The sequence below is a fragment of the Molossus molossus genome, unplaced genomic scaffold (genome assembly GCF_014108415.1).
Source record: "Molossus molossus isolate mMolMol1 unplaced genomic scaffold, mMolMol1.p scaffold_m16_p_10, whole genome shotgun sequence".
Classification (NCBI taxonomy): Eukaryota; Metazoa; Chordata; class Mammalia; order Chiroptera; family Molossidae; genus Molossus; species Molossus molossus.
The window spans coordinates 36,562,450-36,590,444 of NW_023425345.1; the positions used below are offsets into that span (position 1 = coordinate 36,562,450).

The 27,995-nt window shown below is 35.3% G+C and overlaps 1 protein-coding gene across 3 annotated transcripts; it reads left to right on the top strand.

Annotated features, from left to right (window-relative positions):
* Positions 1-8: 8 nt before the first annotated feature.
* Positions 9-27,994, top strand: FGFR1OP2 (FGFR1 oncogene partner 2). Of its 3 annotated transcripts, XM_036252157.1 has the most exons (8): positions 9-236; positions 14,310-14,458; positions 16,941-17,058; positions 18,664-18,806; positions 19,898-19,936; positions 21,696-21,809; positions 24,282-24,395; positions 25,382-27,994. In XM_036252157.1, exons 2-8 carry the CDS (start codon positions 14,324-14,326, stop codon positions 25,517-25,519), a joined length of 801 nt encoding a protein of 266 aa, XP_036108050.1. In that variant the 5' UTR covers positions 9-236; positions 14,310-14,323; the 3' UTR covers positions 25,520-27,994. The 3 variants fall into 3 exon arrangements, with proteins under 3 accessions (XP_036108050.1, XP_036108051.1, XP_036108052.1); XM_036252158.1 differs by lacking the exon at positions 19,898-19,936 and having other exon boundaries at positions 25,382-27,439; XM_036252159.1 differs by lacking the exons at positions 19,898-19,936; positions 21,696-21,809 and having other exon boundaries at positions 25,382-27,409.
* Position 27,995: the final 1 nt, after the last annotated feature.

The window sequence follows — 27,995 nt, forward strand, 5'->3', positions numbered from 1 at the left end:
AAGGAAATCTCGCGAGGTTAGAGCGCTGTGGGAGCGCTAGTCGGACGCTGTTGCCGGGCCAGTGATGGGCAGACCCTCCAGTTGCCCGCCGACGGCTTCTGCGGTGTTCTGCGTCTGCTCGCTGAAGGAGCTGAACAGGCGAGAGGACTGTCTTCCTGTGGGTGCACAGGTCTCCGTTGGCAGAGGCGTTGAGTTCTAGTCGCCACAGCTGACGGCTGCGAGGGACTGAGACCAGAGTAAGTGGAATAAATCCAGGGACTAGAACCGGCGCAGGGAGCCGGAAGCTTCTTTTCCCTGGGCCGCTCTGGTGCTTTGCTCCTCTTGAACTACCTGTCGCCCGACCCTGGTCGTTTCCTCCCGCCGGTTACGCCTTCCCCTCCCCGGCCTCAGCTCGGAGCTCCTTTTTCCCGGACTGAGGTGCGGGGAGTTTAATGAGCAGCTTTGGCCCTGGCTCTCTGGACACACCTCCCGCTTCTGTTTTCTTCCTGCCTAACCCACCTGGGAGCCCACCACAGAGGGGCGGGAAGAGGGACCTTTGCGGTTTACCTCTTTGCAGCGTAAGACGCGGACAGCTCTTCCCTCCTCGAAACGAGCTCCAAGGAATACTCCTCTTTTCCTGGTTGTCCTCCTGGCTTGCTTCTGCATCCCATTTTGATAATGGTACCAGTCTTCAAGCTGCTGTCCAAACCAGAACCCTTCGTCCTTGGCTCTGCATTTCCACTCCACTGCACTAGATTATTTCTCCTTCCACCAGTTGCTGCAGTTGCCCTCCCCAGCTAAGTTTCCCCACCAGCATCCTTCCCAGTGAGTTCTACAAACCTGTTTATATCACTCCTTAAACTTTTTCAGTAACCGTATTGCTGACAGAACTGTTTCCTAATGGTTAAGCAGTATCATTCAGGACCTTTTACTCTCTGCCCCAATGCATTTTACCTTTGATTCTCATCTTGTTTCTCCAAATGCCTTACTATCCTACCATACCAGATAACTGGCCGTTTCCCCAGACATGCCCTGCACTTTCACAGCTCTGTGCCTCTGTATGTGCTGTACCACCTGTCTAGAATGCTTACTCTTCCTTTCTCGTTTTTATTTTTTACCACCTATCAAACCCCAATTCATGGATCACTGTCACCTCAGACTCTTCCAGGTGACATTGATAATACCACTCTGCTCCCAAAGCACTTGAAACAGTTCTGCAGTATTTATTAGGTTGTATTATTTGCTCATGTATCTGTCTCTTGTGCCAATTTGAGCTTAAGTCTGGAATCATGTCTAATTCATCTTTGTAGCAAATGCTAGTCTAATACTTGGCACATAGTGGGCATTATATATATACATGTGTATATATATGTATACACACACATATAAATAATGTAATAGTTGTAAATATTCACCATAGGAGTCCTTAGTGCCCTTAAAATCATAGAATTTTTAGAGCCAGAAGGAACATTGTATATTAGCTAAACGGCCCTGACCTGTTTTGAATTTGAGGAACCGTAGACCCCAACACACAAGTAGTTGTACTTTTAGTATTTGTTGATTGAGATTATGCATACTGGCAAAAAAAACTACTACGCTTTTAAATGATTTTGTATTTTATTATACTAATATGTGTCTATATTTGGAAAATACTTGGGTTATATGTGTGAGAGAAATATTTTAGACTACAGACTATGCTTGGTGTATGTATATCCATTCAACTCTTCCAATGACTCCTTGGCCCATAAGTTAGAAATAACTGGTTTAGATTAGGTTATTTCCTTCTTGAATTGTCATATATGTTTGTGTGCGTGTGTATATATAGCGCCACAATTCTAAGGTAATATAAGTGATTTTAAAAATTCTCCTGTGTTCCTACTTTCATAGTCTGTTCTTTTCAACTTTAAAAATTCACCTTCATAAAGCTGCTTCATAAAGCTTCAAACAAGTTCATTCCATCATTTTGAAGGATTGAAAATGTTCTATGTGCTTTCAGATACACTGATGTGTCTGTATAAGGTTATTATTTTCACATGTAATTTACATTCATTCTTTATCTTTTTAGATTAAAAGTTTATAAGAAAGCCATACTATGCCTTTTTATTTTTCTATTGCAGGTCTGTTAATATAATTTAATAATTGGCATTAGAGGAGCCTGCCTGAGCAACCCCATAAAAATTTTTAACTAAACTAGGTTGTTGACATTTGAAGACACTCAGTGGCATATCAGTAGTCACAGTATTTCTGTACATCCAGCTATAGGATACTGGATTTGTGACTGAAAGAGAAAACAGATTTCTTTAAAATTTTGTTAACCAAAATCTAAAACTAAACAGCTGTCAGTTGCTGTCATGGGTGGGTGGTGGTTCCTCTTTTAACAGCAGCAGAATGTTCTGAACCCTCTGCCAGGAGTCTGACTGTCAATGTCTTTGGGTGGTGAAGTGGGTGAGGATATAGCTAAGGCAGTGGGGGAAACCTGCTTTAGAAAAATTTTACCTGTAATTTGGACCTATCTTCAGAAGATAATGTAAGTAATAATTAAGATAAGCACTATAAAAATAGGCAGATAAATTGAGAATACTCTTTTTTTTTTTTAAACTGGAGTCTATTTTTAAAAATTGTTAGAAGTTTGGAAACAATCTTCCTCCCACTCCACTTACTGACCTAAAAAGGAGGGGAAAAACACAATGTTTTTCAAAAAAGGTGGCAATGTAAATGCATATTATAAAATATGTTAAACTTTTCTGTGGTTTCACATACAGGAAGTGAACGTGCAGATTCTTAGAAACTCTGTGTCACTGTTTTTCTGAAATGCTAATAAAATTATGCTTTGAATTACCTGATGTTTAAAATTTATTTCTCTGGCCCTGGCTGGTTTGGCTCAGAGGTTAGAGCATCAGCCTGCAGTCTAGAGAGACCCGGGTTCGGTTCCCGCTAAGGGCACGTATCTCCGTTGCAGTTTGTCCCCGGCTCTGGTTGGGTCGTGCGGGTGGCAGCCACTCCATGTGTACCTTTTACGTCGATGTTTTTCTCTCTCCCTCCCACTCTATCTGAACAAAAAATGAAAAAATGTCATTGGATGAGGATAAAAAAAAATGTATTTCTCTGTATAACATGATTTTTATAGTTACAAAACAAAATTTAAATATAGTTTATTATCCTAAGTGAAATAAGTCAGTCAGAGAAAGACAAGTACCACATGATCTCACTTATTTATGGAATATATTGAAGAAAATAAGCTGATGAACAAAATAGACCCAGAGACATGAAAGTAGTAGGAAACAGACTGACAAACCTCGGAGGGAGGGGAGATGGGGGGTGGGAAGAGATAAACCAAAGAACTTATATGCATATATGCATAACCAGTGGACACAGACAATAGTGTGAGGAAGGTAGGAGGCAGGTGGGAGCAGGGAAGAGAGGGTCAATAAGGGTAAAAAGGGGGGACATCTATAATACTTTAAACAACAAAGAAATAAATGATGGTGTGACAATAAAATAAGTAAGTAAATATAGTTTATTTTGATAGTAGTATTTTTATGCAATCTAGAGAAAGTTTTTAAAGTGAATGTTTATTGTAGTTTCAAAAAGCCTATCAGTAAATGTTCACTGGTCTTATAATTAACTATAATGCCTAATAAAATGGATGCTAGGCTTTTGTTAGTTATAAGAAAAATATCTGAAATACTGTTTTTTTTCATCGTTTCTTCACTTACACGTCCATTTATTTTCTGTTGCTGGCTTGAAATGCAATTTTTATAATTTGGAAGTTCTGTTGGTGAAATAGGATTATGGTATTTGCTTTTTAAAAATTTTTTCTAGCCAGGGAGACGAAGATGGTTTTTATATAGGTAAAAGCAAACAGGGTCCTAGGGATCTACCTTGGCTCCTGAGTAGAACACTAGACTGGGGATCAGAAATTCTATTTCTGGTACTAGCTTGGCTCCTTCCTTGCTGCATGGTGCTGTCATTCAGCTCCTTTCATTTGGAATCCCTGAGTCTATTTTCTCATTGGTAAAATGGGAATAACACTTCTCCTATTGACCAAAAGACATTATTTGGTAGTAGTACTCAGGTTCAGAAAGCTACCAACAATTTGGATGAATTAAAATTATATCTGGCGGTTTGATTTTATTCTAGAGTGCTCTATAGGTCCATTTGGATTGAATTAGGTTGAAGAGATGGCTTGCCATGTCAGATAGTAAGAGTTTATTTTATAATGGTAACTGTTGAGGCAACATGGTATTGATTTAGAGATTGATAGACCTAGAGATAGAATAGAGAGCTCAGAAACATACCGATAATATTTACTCAAAAAACATAAAACAGGTGGCATTAATATTTAGTTGGGGGTATTCTAAAAAAGGAAACAATAATTATGTGTACATGATAGAGGTGCTAATTGCTACAATGGCAATCATATTACAATATATAAATATATCCAATCAATATGTTGCACACCTTAAATTTACATAATGTTAAATGTTAAATATATTTCAAATTTTTAAAAATTCATTGGGGGAAGAATGTACTATCCAATAAATGGGGCTGGGGCAACTAGTTGCCCCCATAAGAAAAAATTATATAAGTAGAGTCCTGCCTTATAGCATAGATGAAGATAAAGACCAAATGAATTAAAGACAAAGGCAAAACCTTGGGGATGGAGTGACTTTTTTTTTCTTTTAAGTTTAAAAATTAACATAATATAAAATGGTCCCTTTTTGGGTTACAGTTCCATCATTTTAACATGCACACAGGGTCATGTAACCACCAGTGCAATGGGGATACAGAACTATGCATCATCCCAGAATAGTACCTTGTGCCACACCCTCTTCCCACCCCTAATTCCTGACAGCCACTGATCTTCATATCTATCATTATAATTTTGTCCTTTTGTCAGTGCCAGGTAAATGGAAACAGGATGTAGCCTTTTGAGACTCTTTTTTTTATCCTCACTGGAGGACATTTTTCCATTTTTTGTTCAGAGTGGGACCGGGGGGGGGGGGGGGCATCGATGTGAAAGGGACACATCGAGTGGCTGCTACCCGCACAACCCAACCAGGGCTGGGGACAAACTGCAACCGAGGTACGCGCCCTCAGCGGGAACTGAACCTGGGTCTCTCTGGACCCCAGACCGACGCTCCAATCGCTGAGGCAAACTGGCCAGGACGAGACTTCTTTCAAGCAGTCTTCAAGATTCATTTAGATTGTTACCTGTGTCAGTACTCCATTCTATATTACTGCTGAGTAGTATTCCATGGTAATGGATTGTATGTTCTAGTTTGTTTATCCACTCATTTCTCTACAGTAAATACCCAGAAGTGGTAATGCTGGGTTATATGGTAGCTGCATGTTTAACTTTGTAATAAACTGCGAAACCATTTTCCAAAATAGCCATATCATTTTGCATTCTCACCAGTATTGTATGAGAATTCCAATTGCTCTACCTCCTTGCCAGCACTTGGTATGTCAGTACTTTTTATTTTAGTCATTTTAGTAGGGCTGTAGTGGATCTCATCATGGTTTTAATTGCATTTCTTTAATAGCTAATGGTGATTAACATATTTTTGTATACTTATTTGCCATTCATATATCTTTTCTGTAGTTACTTCACCTAAATATTAATATAGCTACTCCAGCTATTCTTTTTTTAATACCTTTATTGAGATATAATTCATATATCATATACCTTTATTGAGATATAATTCACATACCACTTAAATGGGTGAATACTCATTTAAAGCATATAATTTGGTGGGGATTTTTGTATATTTACAGAGTTGTGCAACCCATCACCACAATTTTAAAATATTTTTATCACTCCAGAAAGAAATCCTGTGCCTCTTAATAGATACTCCCATTCTCCCTACTTTGCCCCAACCTCCCACTCTCCCCCATACCAGACAACCACAAATCTACTTTGTCTCTATGGATTTGCCTCTTCTAGATATCATATAAATGGAATCATAAAATGTGTGGGGTTTTTTACAACTGGATTCTTTCACTTGTACTTTTTCAATTTTTATTCATGTTGTAATATGTACCAATACATCATTCCTTTTTTTGCCAAAAAATTTAACTTTATGGATATACCACATTTTATTTATTCATTTATGAGTTGATGGCTATTTGAGTTCTGCATTTTGGCTATTATGAATAATGTGGCTATGAACATGTACAGTTTTTGGTGTGGACACATTTACATTTTTGGTGTATTACTTAGGAGTAGAATAGCTGGATCATATGTTTGACCTTTTGAGGAACTACCAGACTGTTTTCCAAAGTGCCTGTACTTTCCATCCAGAAATTTATGAAAGTTCCATATTCTCTGTATTCTAGCCAACACTTATTTGTCTTTTTTTACTATAGCCATCCTAGTAGGTGTGAAGTATCTCATTGTTGTTTATGTTTGCATTTCCTTTATTTGTGTTCATTAGCACTTGAGCTTTCTTTTGCAGTGTTTATGTAGTGTATCTTTTTTCATCCTTATACGTTTGACCTACCTGTATCATATTTGAAGTGAGTTTCATATAGACAGCATATAGTTGGATCCTGTTTTTTAAATTCGTCCTGAGCCCTGGCTGGTTTGGCTCAGCGGTTAGAGTGTCAGCCCGTGGCCTAAAGAGTCTCAGGTTCGATTCCAGTCAAGGGCATGTACCTAAGTTGCAGTTCGGTCCCTGGCCCTGGTCTGGATTGTATGGGAGGGAACCAGTCGATGTGTCTTGGTCACATCGATATTTCTCTCTCTCCCTCCCTCTCACTCTACCCGAAGGTAAATGGAAATATATATATATCCTCAGATGAGAATTAAAAATAAATAAATTTGTCCTAATAATCTATCTCCTGATGAGTGTGTTTAGAACATTTATATTTAGTCTAATTATTAATATATTTGGATTTAGGTCCACAATGTTAATAATATGTTTTCTGTTTGATCCTTTAATATTTTGTTTCTTTGTTTCCCCTTTTCCCTTTCTTTTGGGTTATTATTATTATTATTATTATTTTTATCCTCACCTGAGGACATTTTCCCATTTTTTGTTCAGATAGAGTGGGAGGGAGGGAGAGGAAGAGAGAGAGAGAGAGAAACATTGACATGAAAGGGACACATCGAGTGGCTGCCACCCACACAACCCAACCAGGGCCTGGGACAAACTGCAACCGAGGCACGCGCCCTTAGTGGAAACCGAACCCAGGTCTCTCTGGACCGCAGGCCGACGCTCTAACCACTGAGCAAGACTGGCCAGGGCTGGGTTATTATTTTTAATCTATTGTGGTTTTAACTGTTATTTCTGTAGTTTTTTAAGGTGTTTTTTAAGGAATTACTGTGTGTGTGTGTGTGTGTATGTATGTGTGTAACTTTTTTACATTTTACTTAAAATTGACATTTTATAATTTCAAGTTAAATGTTGAAACTTTATCACTATATAGGTCCACTTTACCTGCCTTTATGTTGTAGTTATATTATATTTACATAAATTGAAATTGTCATCAGACAGAAGTTATGGTTTTCATTTTTAAACTCACACATTTAAAAGCACTCGTGAAGAGAATAGTTTACTGTATTTGCCTAAATGTTTATGATTTCTGTTATTCTTCCTTTATTTTGAATGCTCTCAGTTTCCTTCTAATATCATTTCGCTTGTCTCTGAAGAATTTCTTTTAGAACAAATCTAGAAGAGAATTGCTTTTCTTTACCTGAGAATGATTCTTATTTCATCTTCATATGTGAAGGCTGTTTTTATTGGACAAAGGATTTGGGTTGACAGTTTTCTTCTTTCAGCATTTTAAGTATTCCACTATCTACTGGCCTTCCAAGGTTTTTTCTTTGTCTTGTGTTTTTGGAAATTTGATTATGATGTGTCTGAGCTTGCACCTTCTTGGATTTATCCTTTTTGGGGTTTTGAGGACTGGGAATGATGAAAACAGGAAGATTCCTGAGAAAGAGGCAAAGTGTTGCATGATTTAAATTCATAAATAATTGTTCTAGTTAAATATGTTTTCATATTACTTTATTGATAAATTAGAATGTCCTTGGTAGGAGACACAAAGTATAATAGTATTTTAACCATTGTGAGTATTATGGCTTTTCATCGGGACTTTTTCAACCCATCCATAACTTAAATATATTAGTATGTTATTAGTATATTCAGGAATGTTGCATATTCTTTAATTACTTATTAAAATTTTATTTTTCTCTATTGATTTTTAGAGGGAGAGGAAGGGAGGAGAGAGAGATAGAAACATCGATGAGAGAGAACATGGATTGGCCGCCTCCTGCATGTCCCCCACTGGGGACTTGGCCCACAACCTGGGCATGTGCCCTGACTGGGAATTGAACTGGCGACCTCTTGGTGCATGGATTGACGCTCAACCACTGAGCCACACTGGCAAGGCTACATATTCTTTTTTTAAAAAGGTTTTTTTTAATTGATTTTTAGAGAGAGAGGAAGGGAGCTATAAGAAGAGAGAGACATCAATGTGAGAACATAACATTGATCAGCTGCCTCCTGCTGCCTCTTGCATGCCACCCCACACCACCGTGCAACCTGGGCATGTGCCTTGACTGGGAATCGAACTAGCAGCCCTTCAGTGCATGGAATGATGCCCAACCAACTAAGCCACACAGGCCAGGGCAGGAATGTTACCTATTCTTGAACCATAAAGGGAGGTTACCCTATTAAATCCAATGGGAGATATTAAAAAAATCTTTGAGAATGGTTTAATGAAAGTCTTTGCATTCTGGCCGGTTTGGCTCATCGTTAGAGTGTTGGCCCTCAGAGCAATGAGTCTCGGGTTCGATTCTGGTCAAGTGCACATATCTCAGTTGCAGTTCATCCCTGGCCCTGGTCAGGGTCATGCGGGAAACAACCAGTCAGTGTGTCCCTCTCATGTCGATGTTTCTCTCTCTCCCTCTCTCTCCCTCCCTCTTCCTACCACTCTATGTGAAGATAAGTAGAAAAATATCCTCGGATGAGGATTTAAAAAAAACAACAAATCTTATTTTAAAAAAAGTTCTTGCTTCAACTTTACAATTTTTTCAGATTAATTTATTTACAAATAAATTATACACTGGGCCACATCCCTTGCTATCCAAGACATGGCCAATTTTTTTCCTGCTGGTATGAGATATTTCTTGGAATTTTTAGTGTCCATTTAAGGTTTTATCTAGTGCTGTCAGGTAGTCATTCTGATAGTGGCGGCTCTTATCTCATGAATTTTCCTACTTGATCACCCCATGTTTCTTTTTGGAATTTGTCAGGCCAAATAGTGTGCGTCTGTGATGGAATTTTTTAACTTCTCCATGGATTTGTTATGATTTTATTATTGTTTTATATGAGGCCTTTGAATACGGACTTTTAATCAAAGCAGTCTGTTTATTATTTTAAAATAGTTACATAGGCCCTGACTGGTTTGGCTCAGCAGTTAGAGTATCTGCCTGTGGACCATAGGGTCACGTGTTCGATTCCTGGTCAAGGGCACATTTCTGGTTTGCAGGTTCGATCCCCACACTGGTCAGGTCGTGTAGGAGGCAACCAATCTATGTTTCTCTCTCACATCGATGTTTCTCTCTCTCTTTCCCCCTCCCTTCCTTCCACTCTATCTTAAATTAGTGGAAGAATGTCCTCGTGTGAAGATTAACAAACAAAAAATTGTTTTAAATAGTTATAGTGCCTGGAGTATGGCTCAATGGATTGAGTGTTGTCCCATGGACTTAGAGGTCCTGGTTTGATTCCTGGTCAGGGCACATGCCTGGATTTTGGGCTCAATCCCCAGTTGGGGGAGTGTAGGAGGCAGCCAGCCGATCAATGTTTCTCTCTCACATCGATCATTGTTTCTATCTATCTCTCCCTTCCTCTCTCTAAAAAAATCAATGAAAACATATTCTTTAAAATAATAATAAATAATAGTATCTACAGTATAGTAAACTATCTTGTATAGTATTTTTTACTGTATGTCTCTACCTTTATTATTTTAGGTAGTAGCAAGCCATCAAGTAATGTATTTGTTGTTTTTAAGGGATATCTGAGGAATGTCTTTTCTTTGCAGTATTTCAAAGAAATGGTTTATTCCTAAAATGATCCAGCTATTATTGTGTAAGTTTACTCTTTTGTGTTAGCAAGTTGCTGTGTCTTAGAAGGCTACAGTTAAGTCATTTGATCAGTTTGGTAAGAATTTGAATTTTATCAGAGTGACTGAAGTACCTATGAATATTAAGGCAGATATTGTCACTTTTATATTTAATATAAAACCCATTAACAGACCATAAAGTCAAGCTGTTGTAGTAGAAAATTTAAAATTTGGCCTTGGACACTTTTGAAACAAAATCATGAGCTTTTCTTTTAATAGGCAGGGTAGTTGGAGTAACAGTGTTATACCAGTGGTTGATAATGTGAAAAGGAGAAAGTAACAATATTTTGTAATTATTCAACTAATAAAATTTTAGGGTGGTTTCCTTTAGCAACAGGGATTTTCTACATATGGTAACATTAGGCTTAAAGACCTAGTATAAACTCTAAAGATGATTTAACTAATTTAGTGGAGGCCTGTTACTACTCTGAGGGAAGGAGGCTAAGTCTTAGCTATTGAATTAAGGCATAGGATTTAATAGGCAGTAAGCCTTAGGTATGTTAATATCCCCAGAACACAGCAACTTTTTCATATTTCCAAAAGAAAGATTTATGATTATCTAGGAAGGCTTCATCTAGATTTGGGCTCTGTTCCAATTAATTTATGCCTATGGAGATTCTTTTGCCCAGAGGATTCTGGGAGCATAGCCTTTTTTTATTTTTATTTTTGGCAACTTAATTGAGTTTTAAACAGTATAGGTCATGTCTAAATCACCTATCATCTGATCATATGTGGGAGCCTTAGAGCATTTTATTTGGAAACAATGTTTATTAGATTTGTAGATGTCGTGTTACAGAGCATAAAGAAGTATTCTTCTGACAGTGGTCCTAATAATATCTTTTATAGGTCGGGACCTGGGATTGTTAGAGATTTTTATTACTTGAGTTTTCTCTAGACTTTCAGATTTGGTGGGGGTTTTTGTTTGTTTGTTTGTTTTATCATTTCCTTTTAGTATGTATTAATGATCAGTTATTTTTATTGTAAAACAAGTATGTTTTCTGTTTTTAATTTTTTTTCTTACTTATTACAAGGCAATTGGCCCTACACCTTCTTTTAGATAATTCCCTGTAGAAGTCTAGAGGAAGGACAAGGCATTGTTGAATGCTCATATCTCCCTTGTAGCAGTATCTTGGACAGATTTTGGATTGTTGGGGTGTGTGTGTGTGTGTGTGTTTTAGTCAGTATGGGACATTGATTCCTTTAATGATCCTTTTGCTTATATTTTCTTTTTAATTTTTTATTTATTGATTTTTTTTTAATTTTTTTTTTGAGAGAGGAGAGGAATAGGGAGAGAGAGAGGAGAGAAACATCGATTTGTTGTTCCAGTTATTTATGCCCTGACTGGGGCTTGAACCTGCAACCTTGGGGTGTGGGGATGACACCGTAATCAACTGCGTTACCAGCCCAGGGGCTGGTAAGAGTATTTTCAAATACTCTTACCTAAACCTCTCAAATCTTAGAAGACAAATCCTTCATCTCTTCAATAAGTAGTGTTGGGAAAACTGGACAGACACATCCAAAAAAATGAAATTAGACTACTTTCTTACACCACATACAAAAATAAACTCTAAATGGGTGAAAGAGTCCTGGTTGGTGTGGTTCAGTGGTTGGAGCACCATTTTATGCACTGTAAGGTCAGGGCACATACCTGAGCTGTGGGTTCGATCCCCGGTCAAGACACATAGGGAGACAACCAATCGATATTTCTCCCTCTGTCCCCTGTTCCCTCCCTTCCTAAATTCAATAATAAAAAATAAAAATGAAAAAAGTAAAATGGATGAAAGACTTAAATGTCAGACCCCAAAACATAAAACTCTTGAAGGAGAACATGGGCAGTAAACTCTTTGATATTTTTCTTAGCAATATCTTTTTGGCTATGTGTCCTCAGGCAAGGGCACAAAACAAAAAATAAACAGGCTAAAGAGTTTTTGCACAGCAACAGAAGCCATCAACAAAATGAAAGGCAACCTGCTGAATTGGAGAAGATATCTGCAAATAATATACCCGATAAGGAGCTAATATTCAGAATATATAAGGAACTCAGCCCTGGCTGAGCAGCTCAGTTGGTTAGAGCAACATCCCCATATACCAAGGGTGCAAGTTTGATCCCTATCAGGGCACATGTAAGAGTCAATCAATGAATGCATAAATAACAAAATCAATGTTTCTCTCTCAGCTTTCCTCTCTCTAAAATCAATTTTTAAAAATGTTATAAAATGTTATAAAAAAAATCAAAATAAGGAACTCATACAACTTAACACCAAAAAAACAAAAAACAAACAAACAATCTAGTTTAAAAATGGGCAGATATTTCTCCAAAGAGGACATACAGATGGCCAGTAGACATATGAAAAGATGCCTAACATTACTAAGCATCAGGGAAATACAAATTAAAACCACAAGGAAATATCACCTCACACTTGTCAGAATTGCTATAATCAATAAATCAAAAAATAATAATTGCTGACAAGATTTGGAAGAAAGGGATTATTGTTGCTGAGATTGTAAATTAGTACAACCACTAGGGAAAACAGTTTGGAGATTCCTCAAAAAATTAAAATTGAGCTGTCATACAATCCAGCAATTCCACCTCTGGGAATTTATCCAAAAACAAAACAAAACACTAACTCAAAAAGATATATGCATCGTATGTTCATTGCAGCATTGCTAGTAATAGCTAAAATATGGCAACATAGATGTCCGTCAATAGATGAATGGATAAAGAATAAGTGGTGTGTTGTGTGTGTTTATATAATGGATGTTTAGCAATAAGAAAGAATGAAATCTTGCCATTTGAGACAACGTAGATGGACGTAGAGGGTATTATGCTAAGTGAAATAAGACAGAGGAAGACAAACAACCATATGATTTCACTTATATGTGAAATTTTAAAAAAATGAAAACAATAAACAAAACAGAAACATACCCATAGATACAGAGAAAAGGCTGATGATTTGAGGGGGAGATTGTTTTTTAAGTTTCACATTTTATTTTTTAAATCTTTATTGTTGAATGTAGAATGTATTACAGATGTTCCACATTTTTTCCCCCATTGACTCCCTCCTCCCCACTCCCGCCTCCCTCCCACTTTTTCCCACACTATTGTCTGTGTCCATTGGTTATGCATATAAGCTCTTTGGTTTATTTCTTCCCACCCCCTCAGCCCCTTTCCCTTTGAGGTTTGTCAGTTTAGCAACCAATTTGTACTTCTTAATCCCTTTACCTTTTTCACCCATTCCCCCAAACCCCCTCCCATCTGGCAACCAACAAAATGTTCTCTGTATCTATGAGAATGTTTCTGTTCTATCTGTTCATTTTGTTTGTAGATTCCATTGTTGATAGATATGTATTCATTGCCATTTTGTTTGTTCATATATTTTATCAAGTTTCACATTTTAAAAACAAACATTATTTTGCCATTTACTAAGGAAAATGAAAGAGTTAGGACTATAATGCAACTTCATATAAGAAGCAGAAGTTGCCCTGGCTGGTTTTGCCAGTGGTTAGAGTGTCAGTTAATGGACCAAAGGGTCGAGGGTTCAATTCCCAGTCAAGGGCATGTACTTGGGTTGCAGGTTTGATCCCTGGCCCTGGTTGGGGTCATGCAGGAGGCAGCCAATTGATAAGTCTCTCTCACATCGATGATTTTTTTTCCCTCCCTCCCTCCCTCTCTCTCTCCACCCTCCCTCCCTCCCTCCCTTCCACTTTTTCTAAAAAGAAATCAATGGAAAAATATTCTTGGATGAGAATTAACCAAAAAAAAAAAAAAAAAATGCAGAAGTTCCTTCAGAAGAAGGTTGACACTTTGATATAGCATGACATAGAGGCCACTTTGGCTGGTCAGTAGTATGTATGAACATTGTCTTAGATCACCTGACTAAACAGAAGCTAAGAAGGATAGTCAGAATGACTATAGAATATAGACTAATAAAATGACATTTTTCACAAATGGCAAGATAGGGAGTGTCCTCATGAAGAACACAATTTCTGTACAATATAAAATGTATTCATTAGATTTGTACTTTTTTCACTATCATAAATTTAGGGTATTTTACATGCATTCTTAGATGTTTTTTCTCCCTAGGCTGTGAACAATCCTGTAACAAATGTAGCTCCAGAAGCATATCTGTGTAAACATGAAACTAAAATAACATAATTTGCTACTTTGTTTTGAGTCTTGATTTTAATTTTAATTATAGGCATTCCTTTAGAAATGAGTTGCACAATTGAGAAGGCACTTGCTGATGCTAAAGCTCTTGTTGAAAGACTGAGAGATCATGACGATGCAGCAGAATCTCTGATTGAGCAGACCACCGCTCTCAACAAGCGAGTAGAAGCAATGAAGCAGGTTTGGGTTTTCTCTTTCTTATTGATTCCATTTTTTAAACAGCAGCTATTGACATTTATGTATTGCTTGAATCACTAACTTCTGCTTAATTATTATTTAGTTTTGTTTTTTTTTTAATGTTCTCTCCTAAAAGTAGCTTGACTTGTATGTTTCAGTTTTACTTTATAATTTCTTGTTATGTTCAGGTGATATATGTATAATATATATATATTATATACATAGCCTAAAACCTGTAGGCTTGATCACTTTTTTCTGACAGACACACATTTGAGTTTAGAAAGTATATGAATTTATTCAGTCTAGATATATTTGACAAAGACCAGATGTTGTCATTTACTAATATAGACACATTTTGCTCTCATATTTTTATAATGTGGAAATACTTATACTCTTCTTTATAAAAGTACTTAGGTGGTGTTATTTAACAATAAAAAATTTTATTTTCTTAGAGAGAGTGGAAGGGAGGGAGTGAAGGGGGGGGGGGAGAGAAAGAGAAACATCAATGTGAATGAGACACATCGAGAAGTTGCCTCCTGCATGTGCCCCAACCAGGGCCAGGGATTGAATCTGTAACCCAGGTACATGACATTGACTGGAAATCGAACCTAAGACCCTTTGGTGCATGGGCCGACGCTCTAACTATTCAGCCACACCGGCCAGGGCAACAGTAAATTTCTTTTAAAATGATGCAGGGCAATATCTTTTTTACACCTAGTGCAGTTATTGCATGTGTACTTGCTATATTATATTTCATTAATGCTGCCAGTTAAAGAAGCAATGAAAAGGGCTTCACTTCTTGTTATCCTTAGTGTGGTGTATAAGGATTTTCCAGGGGGCCATGGAGTTTAGCTACCATTTTAAGTTAAGCCCTCTTCTGATAAAAATTTTTAATTCTAAGAGAAGTATAAAATCTCTGATATTATGATGGAAATCAGTGGGGGAAAATGTATATTCATAGCCTACTCTCATGAAACTTATTTATTTTATAAAAGGAAGCAACTCTGGATACTGCTTTTTTCAAAATCATGAACAAGTTTACTTAGTTTGTTTTGCAACTCTGTTGCCCTAAAAAAATGACATACCTACCTATCTGTGCAGCTTGACTCGTGCATTCCAGTGAACATATATCAGGTATTGAGCTTTAAAAAAGAAAAAAGTTGATAACCAGATTTAAAACCAGGTATGTTATAATGACTGTGTTATTAAGTGGCTCATCAGAATGCCTTGAAAATAAAGGAGTGCAATTTTAAAGTTAGAGTCCTACTTATTTTTAAAAAAAGAAATAATAATTTTGCATTTCTTTTGCACATGTTATTGAGATATAATTTGCATACCATAAAATTTACCCTTTTGAAGGTTGTGCAACCATAATCACTAATTCAGAATATTCTAATCATCAAAGCCCCTTTCTCCCTCCCCCCTGCCCCTGGCAGTCACTAACTATTCTATATGATGGATTTACCTATTTTGGACATTTCATCTGAACAGAATCTTGCAGTATGTACCTTTCTGTGACTGATTTAACAGTGTTTTCAAGGTTCATTCATATTGTAGCAGGTATCAGTACTTCATTCCTTTTTATTACCAAATAATATTACATTGTAAGGATATGTTACATTATGTCTATCATTCATTAATTGATGGACATTTGGATTATTTCTATATTTTGGCTATTGTAAATAATACCACTATGAATACTTATGTGCAAGTTTCTGTGTGGACATGTTTTCAGTTATCCTGGGTGTATAACTGAGAGTGGAATGGATGGGTCATATAATAGCTCTATGCGTAACTTTTTAAGGACCTGCCAGACTCTTTTTCAGAGTGGTTACATCTTATATTCCCATCAACAGTAGATGAGGGTTACAATTTCTCCACATTCTCTCCAACACTTGTTATTATTTGTCTTTAGCAATTGCGAAGTGGTATCTTCTATTGAATTGTATTTCCCTAATGACTAATGATGTTAAGCATCTTTTCATGTGCTATTGGCCGTTTGTGTATTTTCTTTAGAGCAGTGTCTCTTTTGAAGAGACAGGTTTTTCTTTTTTTTGCCAGTTTTTCCTTCAGCTTTATTGAGATATAATTGACATAAAACATTGTATAACTTTACAGTGTACAATGTGATAATTTGATACACATATATTGTGAAGTGATTACCACAATAAGATTAGCTAACATTTCCCTCAACTCACATAATTACCTTTTGCATGTTTGTGGTGAGAACATTTAAGATCTATACTCTTAGCAACTTTCAGGTATTCAATACAATATTGGTAACTATAGTCACCATGCTGTACTATATATTAGATCCCCAGAACTTATTTATCTTATTTGCCCATTTTTAATTGGGTTGTTTTTCTTATTCAGTTGTGCAAGTTCTTTATATATTTTGGATACTAGACCCTTATCAGATACACAACTCAGATTTATATTTTCAAATATTTTCTTCCCACATGTTCTTTTTAAACATTTTCATTAGTATCAGGAAGAAATTCAAGAACTTAATGAAGTTGCAAGACATCGGCCACGGTCCACATTAGTTATGGGAATCCAGCAAGAAAACAGACAAATCAGAGAATTGCAACAAGAGAACAAAGGCAAGATATATTATTACTACATACAGCAAATCAAAAGTGAACTTTAATCTGCAATTGTACTATCATTTTAGGATCAATTAATATTGTCAAAAGTGGGAAAGCAATCAACTAAATTTACTTTTTGCCATTAATCTCTTCTCTACCTCATATGTCTAAATCATATTTATTGCCCTTTATTTTGTCCTACATTTGAATGTCTGCCTTGCTTGGAGTCATCTTAGATTCTCACAGTAAATATCTAATTTGTGCCATTGTTGTTACCTGTGAAATAATTCATTTTCATTCTCTGCAATCCCACTGCTTTGTTCCTCAGCTGTTCATAATGTGTTCCTGAGCGGTCTAATTGGTGTCTCTGATTCCATTCTCTTTTTCCTTGCAATCCATCTTCAACACAGGCTTCAGATTGATTTTGCAGAAATATATATGATCAGCCCTGGCTTAGCGGTAGAACATCAGTTTGTGGATCAGTGAGTCGAGGTTTGATTCCGACCAAGGGCACATACCTTGGTTGCAGTTCATCCCTGGCCCTGGTCAGGGTTGTGCAGGAGGCAACCAGTTAATGTGTCCCTCTCACATTGATGTTTCTTTCTCTTTCTCTCTCTCTCTCTCTCTCTGTCTCTCCCTCCCTCTCTCCCCCTTTCTCTCCCTCCCACTCTATGTGAAGATAAATAGAAAAATATCCTCAGGTGAGGATTAATATATATATATATGTGTATGTATATGTATATATGTGTATACATACACACACACACACACATATATATATATAAAATCATATTACTCTTTTGCCTAAGAACCCTCATTGTACAGCAGGTCCTCAAATAACATCATTTTGTTCAATGTTTTGTTATAATATTGATGCGATGCGGCAGGAACTTAATTCCTGTTTATATCAATTAGACTTTGGTAAAATAGATTTTTGTTATACATCTTTTTGCTTAAAGTCACAGAACCTATCAGTGTCCTTGAGAACTTACTGTATACTTATTTCCTTATCCAGTGGCCTTCAAAGTCAACTCCAAGCCTTCTTTTCTCTCTTCTTCCTATACCTCTCTTCTCCATGAAACCTTTGCTTTTGCCATTCCAAACTAGTTTCTGAACATACCATTCATGTTCATGCCTCCCTACTTAAAATGTTCTTTCCTTTATTTTTCAACTCAAGGAATGAAAGTTCACCTCAATACCATACTTCTGTGAAGCTTTCACCAGTTTCTCCTCACAGACTTCTCATGTATATATATTTGAGTAGAGCTCCTCTCTGCACTTACCACATTGTATTATACTTATTTATATATTTGTTTTCTCCACTACACTCTGAGCTCCACAGCCTTTTGATATTCTAATATAGAGCATCATCTGATACCTACTTGTTATTCAGTAAATGTTTGTATGATTCTCAAAAAAAGGAGTTTTAAATGGTGATTTAAAAAACTAATGAAGGATTCCATTTAGTATCTCTTATTTCTATACAGCTAGATTTTTATCCATCGGGTCTTCTTTAAATATCCTCTTTATAAATTGCTTTATTAATAAATGTAATATGGAAAAGAATATTTTGTATATCTTTAACTCAAGTTTGAATAAAAATGCTGTTATTCTTGATAGAATTACGTACATCCTTGGAAGAACATCAGTCTGCCTTGGAACTTATAATGAGCAAATATCGTGAGCAGATGTTTAGATTGCTAATGGCTAGCAAAAAAGATGATCCGGGTATAATAATGAAGTTAAAAGAGCAGCACTCCAAGGTAATTTATTCTATAAATATAATTGGAAATGGAAAAGAAGGACAATTGGTTAACTTGTGTTCAGTTTTTTTTTTTAAAACACATGTTAAATATCTAATATGCTATTGAGTGCTTCGTCTTTTTGACATTTTATTCTTTTCCTTATTTTTTTTTCATTTTTTGTTATATATCATTTTGTTTTATTTACTCTTCTAATTCCCATTGTTCCTAGTAGCTTTAGTATATATTAAAAGGTATATATTAGTATATATTAGTATATATTTAGTATATATTAAAAGGTAAACTTTATTTGGGAAATAAAGGTAAGTGTTCAATTCAGATTTATTTTTATAAGTTTGTCTGCTTTTAAGAAATATTTCTTTTAATAGATTTGTGTATTGACATCTGTTGCAAAAACAAGTATTGAAATGCTGAAAACTCTTAAAAATTTAAACACAGATAAAGGTTGGTTTGTTTTTCATAAAACTATTTTCTGAATAAAGCTGATTCATTCAAACTATAATCTTGATTATAATGAAAAAAATATGGGGTCACGGCAAGAAAAAGAACCAACATATGAAAATTTTGCTCCCCTCCCCCCAAATCACATATCAGGAACATCATTTTTAGAGATAGCTGAACTGGTTAAAAATTTATGTTTTTCCTTCTGTTCGTCTTACTTGTCATCCTTGTGTCTGTTCCCTTTGTGTATGTCCCTGTGTTTGCTAACAACTGCTGTGAAGACAAGTAGAATGATCTTTACAATTTACCTTTTTTAAACTGAATTTTAACTGCTGGTATGAAATAAAAATATTGGAATAGATTGTGATTACTAGACCATTATCTATAATGGAGAATGGTGAGCTAACCATTAGTAGTTATAACTAATATTATTTAAGAAATATTGATTGTTATAAGCTATTTTTATCTTTATCAATTATTGAAACACATTTTAGATTCACTAAAATGTTTCTTCCATCTTGGGCAGTGGTTCTCAACCTTCCTAATGTCGCGACCCTTTAATACAGTTCCTCGTGTTGTGGTGACCTCCAACCATAAAATTATTTTTGTTGCTACTTCATAACTGTAATTTTGCTACTGTTATGTCTTAGGCGACCCCTGTGAAAGGATTGAGAACTGCTGATCTTGAGGTTTGTAGGTATTTTTAAATTATTAATTTTAAAATTATTAATTACATTAAAATTACTTAGTAAGTAGAATTTTGTGTGACAACTTCACATATTGAGGAAGTTAATGATACCTCTTGTGTCAAGTAGTAACATAGTAAATTAATAAATATGGGTTAGTGTTAATTATGCTATATTCATCTCCTAACCAAGAGGAAAATGTTGGATATTTAAGTAGCAATCCTTTGAATATAAAATGTATCTATTATTATTAAGATTATTATAAAAATATTTATATTTAATGTAAAACTTAAGAGTTTTATTTTGTTTTTTTTTGTTACTAATCCTCACCTGAGGATATATTTTCCATTGATTCTCAGAAAGAGTGGAAGGGAGGGAGGAGGGGAGAGAGAGAGAGAGAGAGAGACATGGATGTGAGAGAGACACATCTATTGGTTGCCTCCCGCATGTGCCCTGACTGGGGTCAGAGATCGAACCTACAACCCAATTACAACCCAATGACCAGGAATTGAACCCACGACCCTTCAGTGCACAGGCTGTCATTCTAACCACCAGGTCACACTGTCCAGGGCTTAAGAGTTCTTTTTAAAGGTACAAATATGAATTGACTTAAACTTACTGGTTTAAAAAAAGTGTAATCTTGAGAAATTCCAGAAGTCCTTATACTTAATAACCTAAGAAATAAAAATTTTAAGATCTAAAGAGAAGAATACTCTGACCAAAAAAAAGTGCTTATAATAAGATCCTGCAGTTTGCTAGTCCTGTCTGGTAGTAGCTATGACAGAAGCAAATGTTTTCTAAAATACATTAGATTTTACCATTCACCAGAGCTGTTTTATTAATTAGCAAAGTGAAACATTTCTTAAAATAGCTGTAAATCATCTTTCTTCATTATGTAAATTAAATAATTCGTTGTAAGTGCCGAACCTTGCCTTCCATAAAATGACTTGTTATTAATTCTAACTAATACATATTAATGTTTGTGATTTTGATTTTTCCCAAAAAGGAAACAATTTGACTCAATTAAACAAACATCTATTAACACTTGCACTGGTTTGTTTATTAATAATAAGATGAATGAATAAGTTTCATTATTCCTGCATAGGAGCTTACAGTGTAATGAGAGATACAGATACAAACATAACTATCTGATATAAGGTAGGATGTGGTGAATCCTAAATAGAGATATGAATTATTACTGGAATACTAGAGGAAGCAAGATTAGTGCTCATGAAGAGCATCTGGGGAGGTGTAAGGAAAGGAAGATATCCATCTAAATTCAGTTTTGAATTAATTAGTGGAGGTCAGGTGTGAACAAGCAGAAGTGGGTGAGCAAGAAGCAGAAGTGGATGAGCAGAAAAACTGGTATGGTAAAGGTTCAGAAATAGGAGATTGAGGACGTGTTTAGGTACTAGTGCTCTGACGTGCCTAAACACAAAATAATTTTATAACACATTTAGGGGTAACAAACAGAGTTACATGTAATAGCAATTTGAAGTAAGAGACCCTTTGAGGACTACTGTAATATAGAATTTTGCTCTTAACACTAGAAGTTTTTGAGCACACACTTAAAAATCAAAGTGAGAACACATTTTCATCCAAATGCTCACTTTTTTTCATTATTTTTGAACAGATGCCTTTTTGGAAATCTTAAAAAAGCAAACATTTGAAACAGTTGGCTAACACGCATGAACTAACACTCATTCAGTTTTTAAATTACGGATAATATCCGTATTAACATTATAATGACTCTGTACTACAGATTGACATGGTGCATCGTAACAACTCCGAAGGATTCTTCCTTGATGCATCTCGACACATCCATGAAGCACCTCAACATGGACTGGAGAGGAGGCGCTTGGAAGCAAATCAGAATGTACACTAAATAAAACAGTCAATTTTGGGAGCATGGGTGGAAGGGGTATCCATTTAAAGAGTTCTTCTATATTGAATTTTCCTGCCAGATTAAATCAGGAAATAAATGAAATTAAGTTTTAAAATGCTGTGCTTTTTAAAATATTCAGTATAGAAACTTAATATCTGCCATTAATTCTCTGTGTGTTGTGTTATACACATCCTGTTATATAATGGCAGGCCTTAAAGCTTGTTCAGGCCAACTTTTCATTTTGTCGCTCCTATCAGCTGTTGCCGCAAATTTAGACAGTTATTCTCTTTCTGGACATCAAAGATATTCCTTGGTAGTAATTTTAATCTGATTTCTTAAAAATTTTGTTCCATCAAATTATGCAGTGAACTGTTTTAATTCATATTTTTGACAATTTGTAGCCCTTTGTTTTGAGTTTACAATAAAATTTAAATGTTTTCTTTTCAGGTGTTAACTGTAGTGATATATTCTCCATTGTGTCTTAATTGTCTTTTTTTACCTTATTTGTGGCCGGTCTTTATTGAGCAAAGCTGAAATAAACCTAAACAAAAGTTACCAAGTGAAAGGCATGTCAAGACAGTTCAAGTATTATTTTTTGACACTTCTTGCCTTTAATAGTTTTGAAAGCACCGGTCTTGGCCTCGGCCTCTTGTGCCCAGCAAAAGATCTTTGATACTTCTCCAGAGATTTTATTGTAATAAGGGAACCATCCATGAACTGGGCTTATAAAAATACTGTTCCAGTTGAAGAATTGGGTTTTTTTCTCATCATGATTTTATTAACTAGACTCTTTCTTGAAAAAATGGTGGTATCTTGTTTTCTTCCATTTTAAAGTCAAAGAATGATTTACTTCCTGTATAGTTGTTTAACGTAGGTCCATCCCATAGAATACCAAATCATAAACTGAGAATGTTATTTGTATTCAAAATTTTTACTCATTACCATTACTCAGTTTGCCGCTGCAGTTATCTGTCCTTAACTTACTTTTAAACATTATATGCTCCCTTTATGTTGGGAGGGATTGTGATCATTTTTCATAATATGACAGATGTTTGCCTTGATCTCATTCTTGTTACCATAATCTAATTCTGTCTGTCCAGCAGAACTTTCTGAAATGATGGAAATGTTCTTTATCTGCGCTGTTCAATATGGAAGCTACAGGCCACACATGGCCTTCGAGCACTTGAAGTGTCACCAGTGTAGCTGAAGGACTGAATTGCTAATTTTTTAAAATGTATTTTATTTTAATTAATATAAATTTAAATAGCACCATATTGGACAGTTCAAATCTTTATTTTGCCTTTTCTGTGTCCTAGCATTGGATAGGTTTTCCCATTAAAATAATATAAGGACCTGCATTTTTGTTAGTTAAGCAGGTATTAAATGTGTTTGCTAAAAATATTCCTATTTGTTTTCCATCTTATTTCTTCCATAGTTTACTAGTTTATAGGTTTGGGGGGGGGGGGTTCCTGTTCAAATCCTTTTTACAAATAGAAAATATACAACTATTTAAGAAACTTAATGTTTACTTGGGGAGCTATTAACTTTCATATTTAACTTTTGGCCTTAATATAGTAAAATAACCCTCGGTTGCCAGTGAACAATGGTCTGTAGAATCTTTTCTTTTGAAATTTATTCTGATTTTAAATGTTTATGCTGACTTTAAATGTTTTGTCTGTATCTTCTACTTGACTGTAAGCTCCTTGAAATCAGGGAACATGTCTTAACAGAATTCATATTTTTGTTGTCTAGCACAGTGCCTGGCATATTGTGGGTGTGCGCACAAAAAAATGAATGTGATTGACCAAAACTAGTGGGTGTCTATTTTATACTGAAATTATATTTTGAATAGTTTGCAAAGAATGCCATTTAATATTTTAATACTTAAGAGCAGAACTATGTTCATTTTACTCAGTGTTTATTATCTATTATGTACTGAACACTAATAGGCAAATAAACAAGATACAGTTTCTGCTATCAAAGAGGATTACAACCTAGAAAGGTTCTAGGTTGTTTGAGATCAATTTTTAGGCCTGGGTAAAACAGAAAAGATTTATAAATAATGAAAACTTTGGGGAAAAGAGATTGAATGTGTCAGAATTGTTTATCTTTCCCATTATTTTGATCAATAGTATATAGATAGGTGCAAAACGAAAAAGTTGCTGATCATTTGTAGTGAGAGGAATGCAAAATATGAGTCCTCTTCTTACAAGTGGATTTAGTTAAATTATGCTTCTTATTCTTAATTCTAGTCCTGAAAGAAATGTGATTTCAAAAGCACGATCATGGTCATTCAGATTTCTTGTTAATATCTTTTTGATATATTACATTCATGTTAAATGGCAATGTATGAATCTTATATTCATATTAAGAGGCAATGCAGTCCTTATAAAAAGGAGAGGATACAAAAATAAAAATAATACAGTATTTCACTAATTTACAATTGCCACCTCTTTTTTCCAGGAATTACAAGCACATGTTGACCAGATAACTGAAATGGCAGCAGTAATGAGGAAAGCCATTGAAATTGATGAGCAACAGGGTTGTAAGGAACAGGAAAGAATATTTCAACTTGAAGTAAGTTTTAAATTGTAAATGTGGATGAAAACTGTTCATACAGATTTATGCCAGAAAATATATCCCATAAAGTATTGTTCTTTATTTTGTGTAGTGAAAGCATAAATCATTGTTGAATAATCCAAATCAGTAGAATAGACTTTCATACTTTAAAAGCTTCATTTTGAAATCATGGTGAGGAAATTGGCTATAGAGGACCAAAAATTATTTCTCTAAGCATACAAGGTTCTCTCATTCTTTTTAATATTTTTTATTTTAGAGAGAGCAGGAGAGAGAGAGAGAGAGAAACATCAATGTAAAAAACATTGATCGATTGCCTCCCACATGCGCCCTGACCAGAGATGGAACCCACTACCCTTTGGTGTATGGGACAGTGCTCCAACCATCTGAGCCACACCAGCCAGGGCGGTTCTCTCATTCTTACAGTAACTACCAAAAAAAGGGCAAAGTTGTTTACCAGTGCTAGATTTAGTCACTTACTTTCCTCCTTGAAAAACATCACAGTTTACTCAGCCAGCCCTACTGCTGTCAGATTCCAGTAAGGAAATCAAACCAGATGGCTTGCCTTGTAGTCCATGCTATCATGGAAAGTAATAAAAGTACTAAGCAGTAAAGTACTAAGAGATTCTAATCCCAGGGTATTAGTCTCAACTTTCTGAGTTTATATAAATGTAAATCTAAATATTATTTTCTTCATCTATACTGTGATGGTAAAATAAGGCAGTTTCTGAGATTCTGTCTACAATTACAGCTGCAGTAAGAAGACTGCAGGTATGGGAGATGTTGAATACATAATTCCTACCTCATTAAGTGTTCTCTGGATTGAAGCTGTCGACTTTAACTGCCTCTGTCATTTAGTGCATTTCTATCAGTTACAGAACTTGCTTTTTATTTGTTATATGTTTGGTTTTTCTTAAGATATATTTGTGCTCTTGTAGCTAGCTACCTTGGTGACCGCATCTTTGTTTTTGTTTGCCTTCTTACAGCAAGAAAACAAAGGCTTGAGAGAGATCCTTCAAATAACCCGAGAATCATTTTTGAACCTTAGAAAAGATGATGTATCAGAAAGTACATCTCTGTCAGCATTAGTGACTAATAGTGACCTGAGTCTGAGGAAGAGCTGAAGAGTCCATGAGCTTCTTTCAATGCTCCAAACAATCCGTGGGACTGGCCTACCAAAGTGAATGAATTAATAGAAAAATCAATTCAAGCTACCCTTTTTTTCCCTATGATATGTACAGTGCACTGTTAAATGACAATTTAAGAGATAGCAACAAAAAATGCATAGTTTATGGTTATAGACTTTATTCCAAAATATAATTGAAAAGTAGAAACTAAGACTGTTAATTGCTGAACAAATTGAAGATTTTCACAATGACTGCTGAACATAACAAGAGCTTTCAGTAGTGCTCTTAGCTTTCCAGATGATACTTGGATAAACAGGAATATTCCCAGTAAATGTTTGGGAATTTATGAAATCCCAACTTTAAAATACAAATTCGGTCACAGTTTGGTGAATGGAAGATCATCATCCTAAATTTTATCCTTCCTGATTGGTGTCCAAGTTAACAAATAGCCTGTGTACCATGAGACTTCAGCTTTCATGATTGCCTTTCTACCTTATTAATTTAAAATTTTGTCAAAGAATATTCAGTTTGAAAGGCCATATGAATGTTTTACATGTACCATAAACAAAAGAGGTAATTTAATTTTAGCTAACTTACCATAATTGATATTCAGCAAACAACTGTCCATAATTGCTAAGCATATGAAATAGTATTTCAGGAATGGAAGAGAAGGAATACTACTTTCTAAGAAAGAAGATCTTATAAGAGACATATTCAGTAGGTTAAACTACTCTTTTGAAAGAATAAGTTTTGGTTTTAAATCAATAATGAAGATGAGATTTTTCTCTTCTCTGGTTGATCTTTAAGGATATTATATAGCTCATTTAGCTAACAGAGTTTAAATGTCTGGTAAAGCAAGCTAAGTATGGTTATTTCAAAGTAAATTGGGAAATCCTCTGCCTCATAGAGCCCTTTTTAAAAAGTAACTGTTAAGAAAGATAGAAAAGGTAAATTAAAATTATTTTTTTTCTGGATCTATTCTTAAGCACCATGTGGTCCTTATAACCTATAAGATTTTTCTTACAACCTTTCAGTTGAAAAGGGACACACACAAAAAATTGATGGAGTTAGAAGTATTTTATTTTTTTATGAAATATATATCCAGTATGTAAACTTTCAAAAGCCACCAGAAATAGAAATGTGCTTTAACATCAATTGAAATCTAAATTTTTCTTATTTTTTGGTGATTGTAGAATAAAAGGATAAAAGAAGAGTGTCAGATATATTATGCTCATTTATATTGAATACATAATAAAATTAGCACAATAGAAAATTTACTTTTGAGTAAAAATGTGTTAAATACTTACATGGTAATTTTTATGTATAATTTCATATATTGGTAAAATTTAAAACTACTTTTCAGAATTTTTCTGTCTTAAGTTTGGGGTAAGTGGAGTTGATGGGGCTGACTGAATAGAAAAGGGCTATTGACCCAACATTAAATTGATTTTTGTTCTCATTCGGAGGCCTTAATGTTATATAAATAAATGACAGTTATTATTTTTTAACTTTTCTATTTGTTTTTCAGAAAGTATCCCTTAATTTGATGGCATATTCATTCATATAGTTTTTATCCCAAGTTAGAATTAAAGAAAATAAGCTACACAGTTGAGATTAAGTCTGAGGCAGTTCATTGAGGCAGCTCTATTATAAAACATTACTTGATACATAATTATTTTTATAAACAAGTTGAGTTAATTTATTCTTAGTCTTCTTACTTGGATATAATTTTAAGATCTTAGTGTTTAAAGACATTTACTTTGTTATATGGAAACAGTTTCCATCCCATACTTTGTTAAACAGAACCTTAAGTTTATGTCTAAAGGTATGTAGTGCATAGGAGCCTATTTTATCAATAAAGATGAGTGATTGATTAAAATTGGTGTGCTCTCCAAGTTAACTTGAAAATTATGCTTTATTTTGAGGGTTTTTGTTTTGTTTTGTTTTTTAATCTCTTCTTACCACAGAACTAGTACTTAGCAACAACTTCTATCCATGTATTTTAAGACTTGGCAAGCAATTTATTGCTGATCCTGCAAACCTTTTTATCTTCTGTAGGTTTAAGAGCTCCCCGCCCCCAAAAGGTATATCCAGGTCCTAACCTGCTGTAGCTATAAATGTGACCATATTTCCCAAAGGAGTCTTTGCAGATTTAAGGATTTGGGGATTAGATCACCCTGGATGGGCCCTAAATCCAATGACTGGTATCCCTGTAAGAGAGAAGATTTGAAACACAGGAGAGGGCCACAAGGAGAAAGCCATTATGAAGACACATGCAGAGTTAGGCAAGCCAAGGAACCCTAAGGATAATAAGGTGCCACCAGAAGCTAAGAGAGGGGCATGGAGTGAATTCTCCCTCAGAGCCTTCAGAAGGGACCAGCCCTGATTGATTTCAGACTTCTGGCCCTCTTGATTTTCAGAACTGTGAGAGAATAAATTTCTGTTAAACTACCAGCCTATGATGATTACAGCA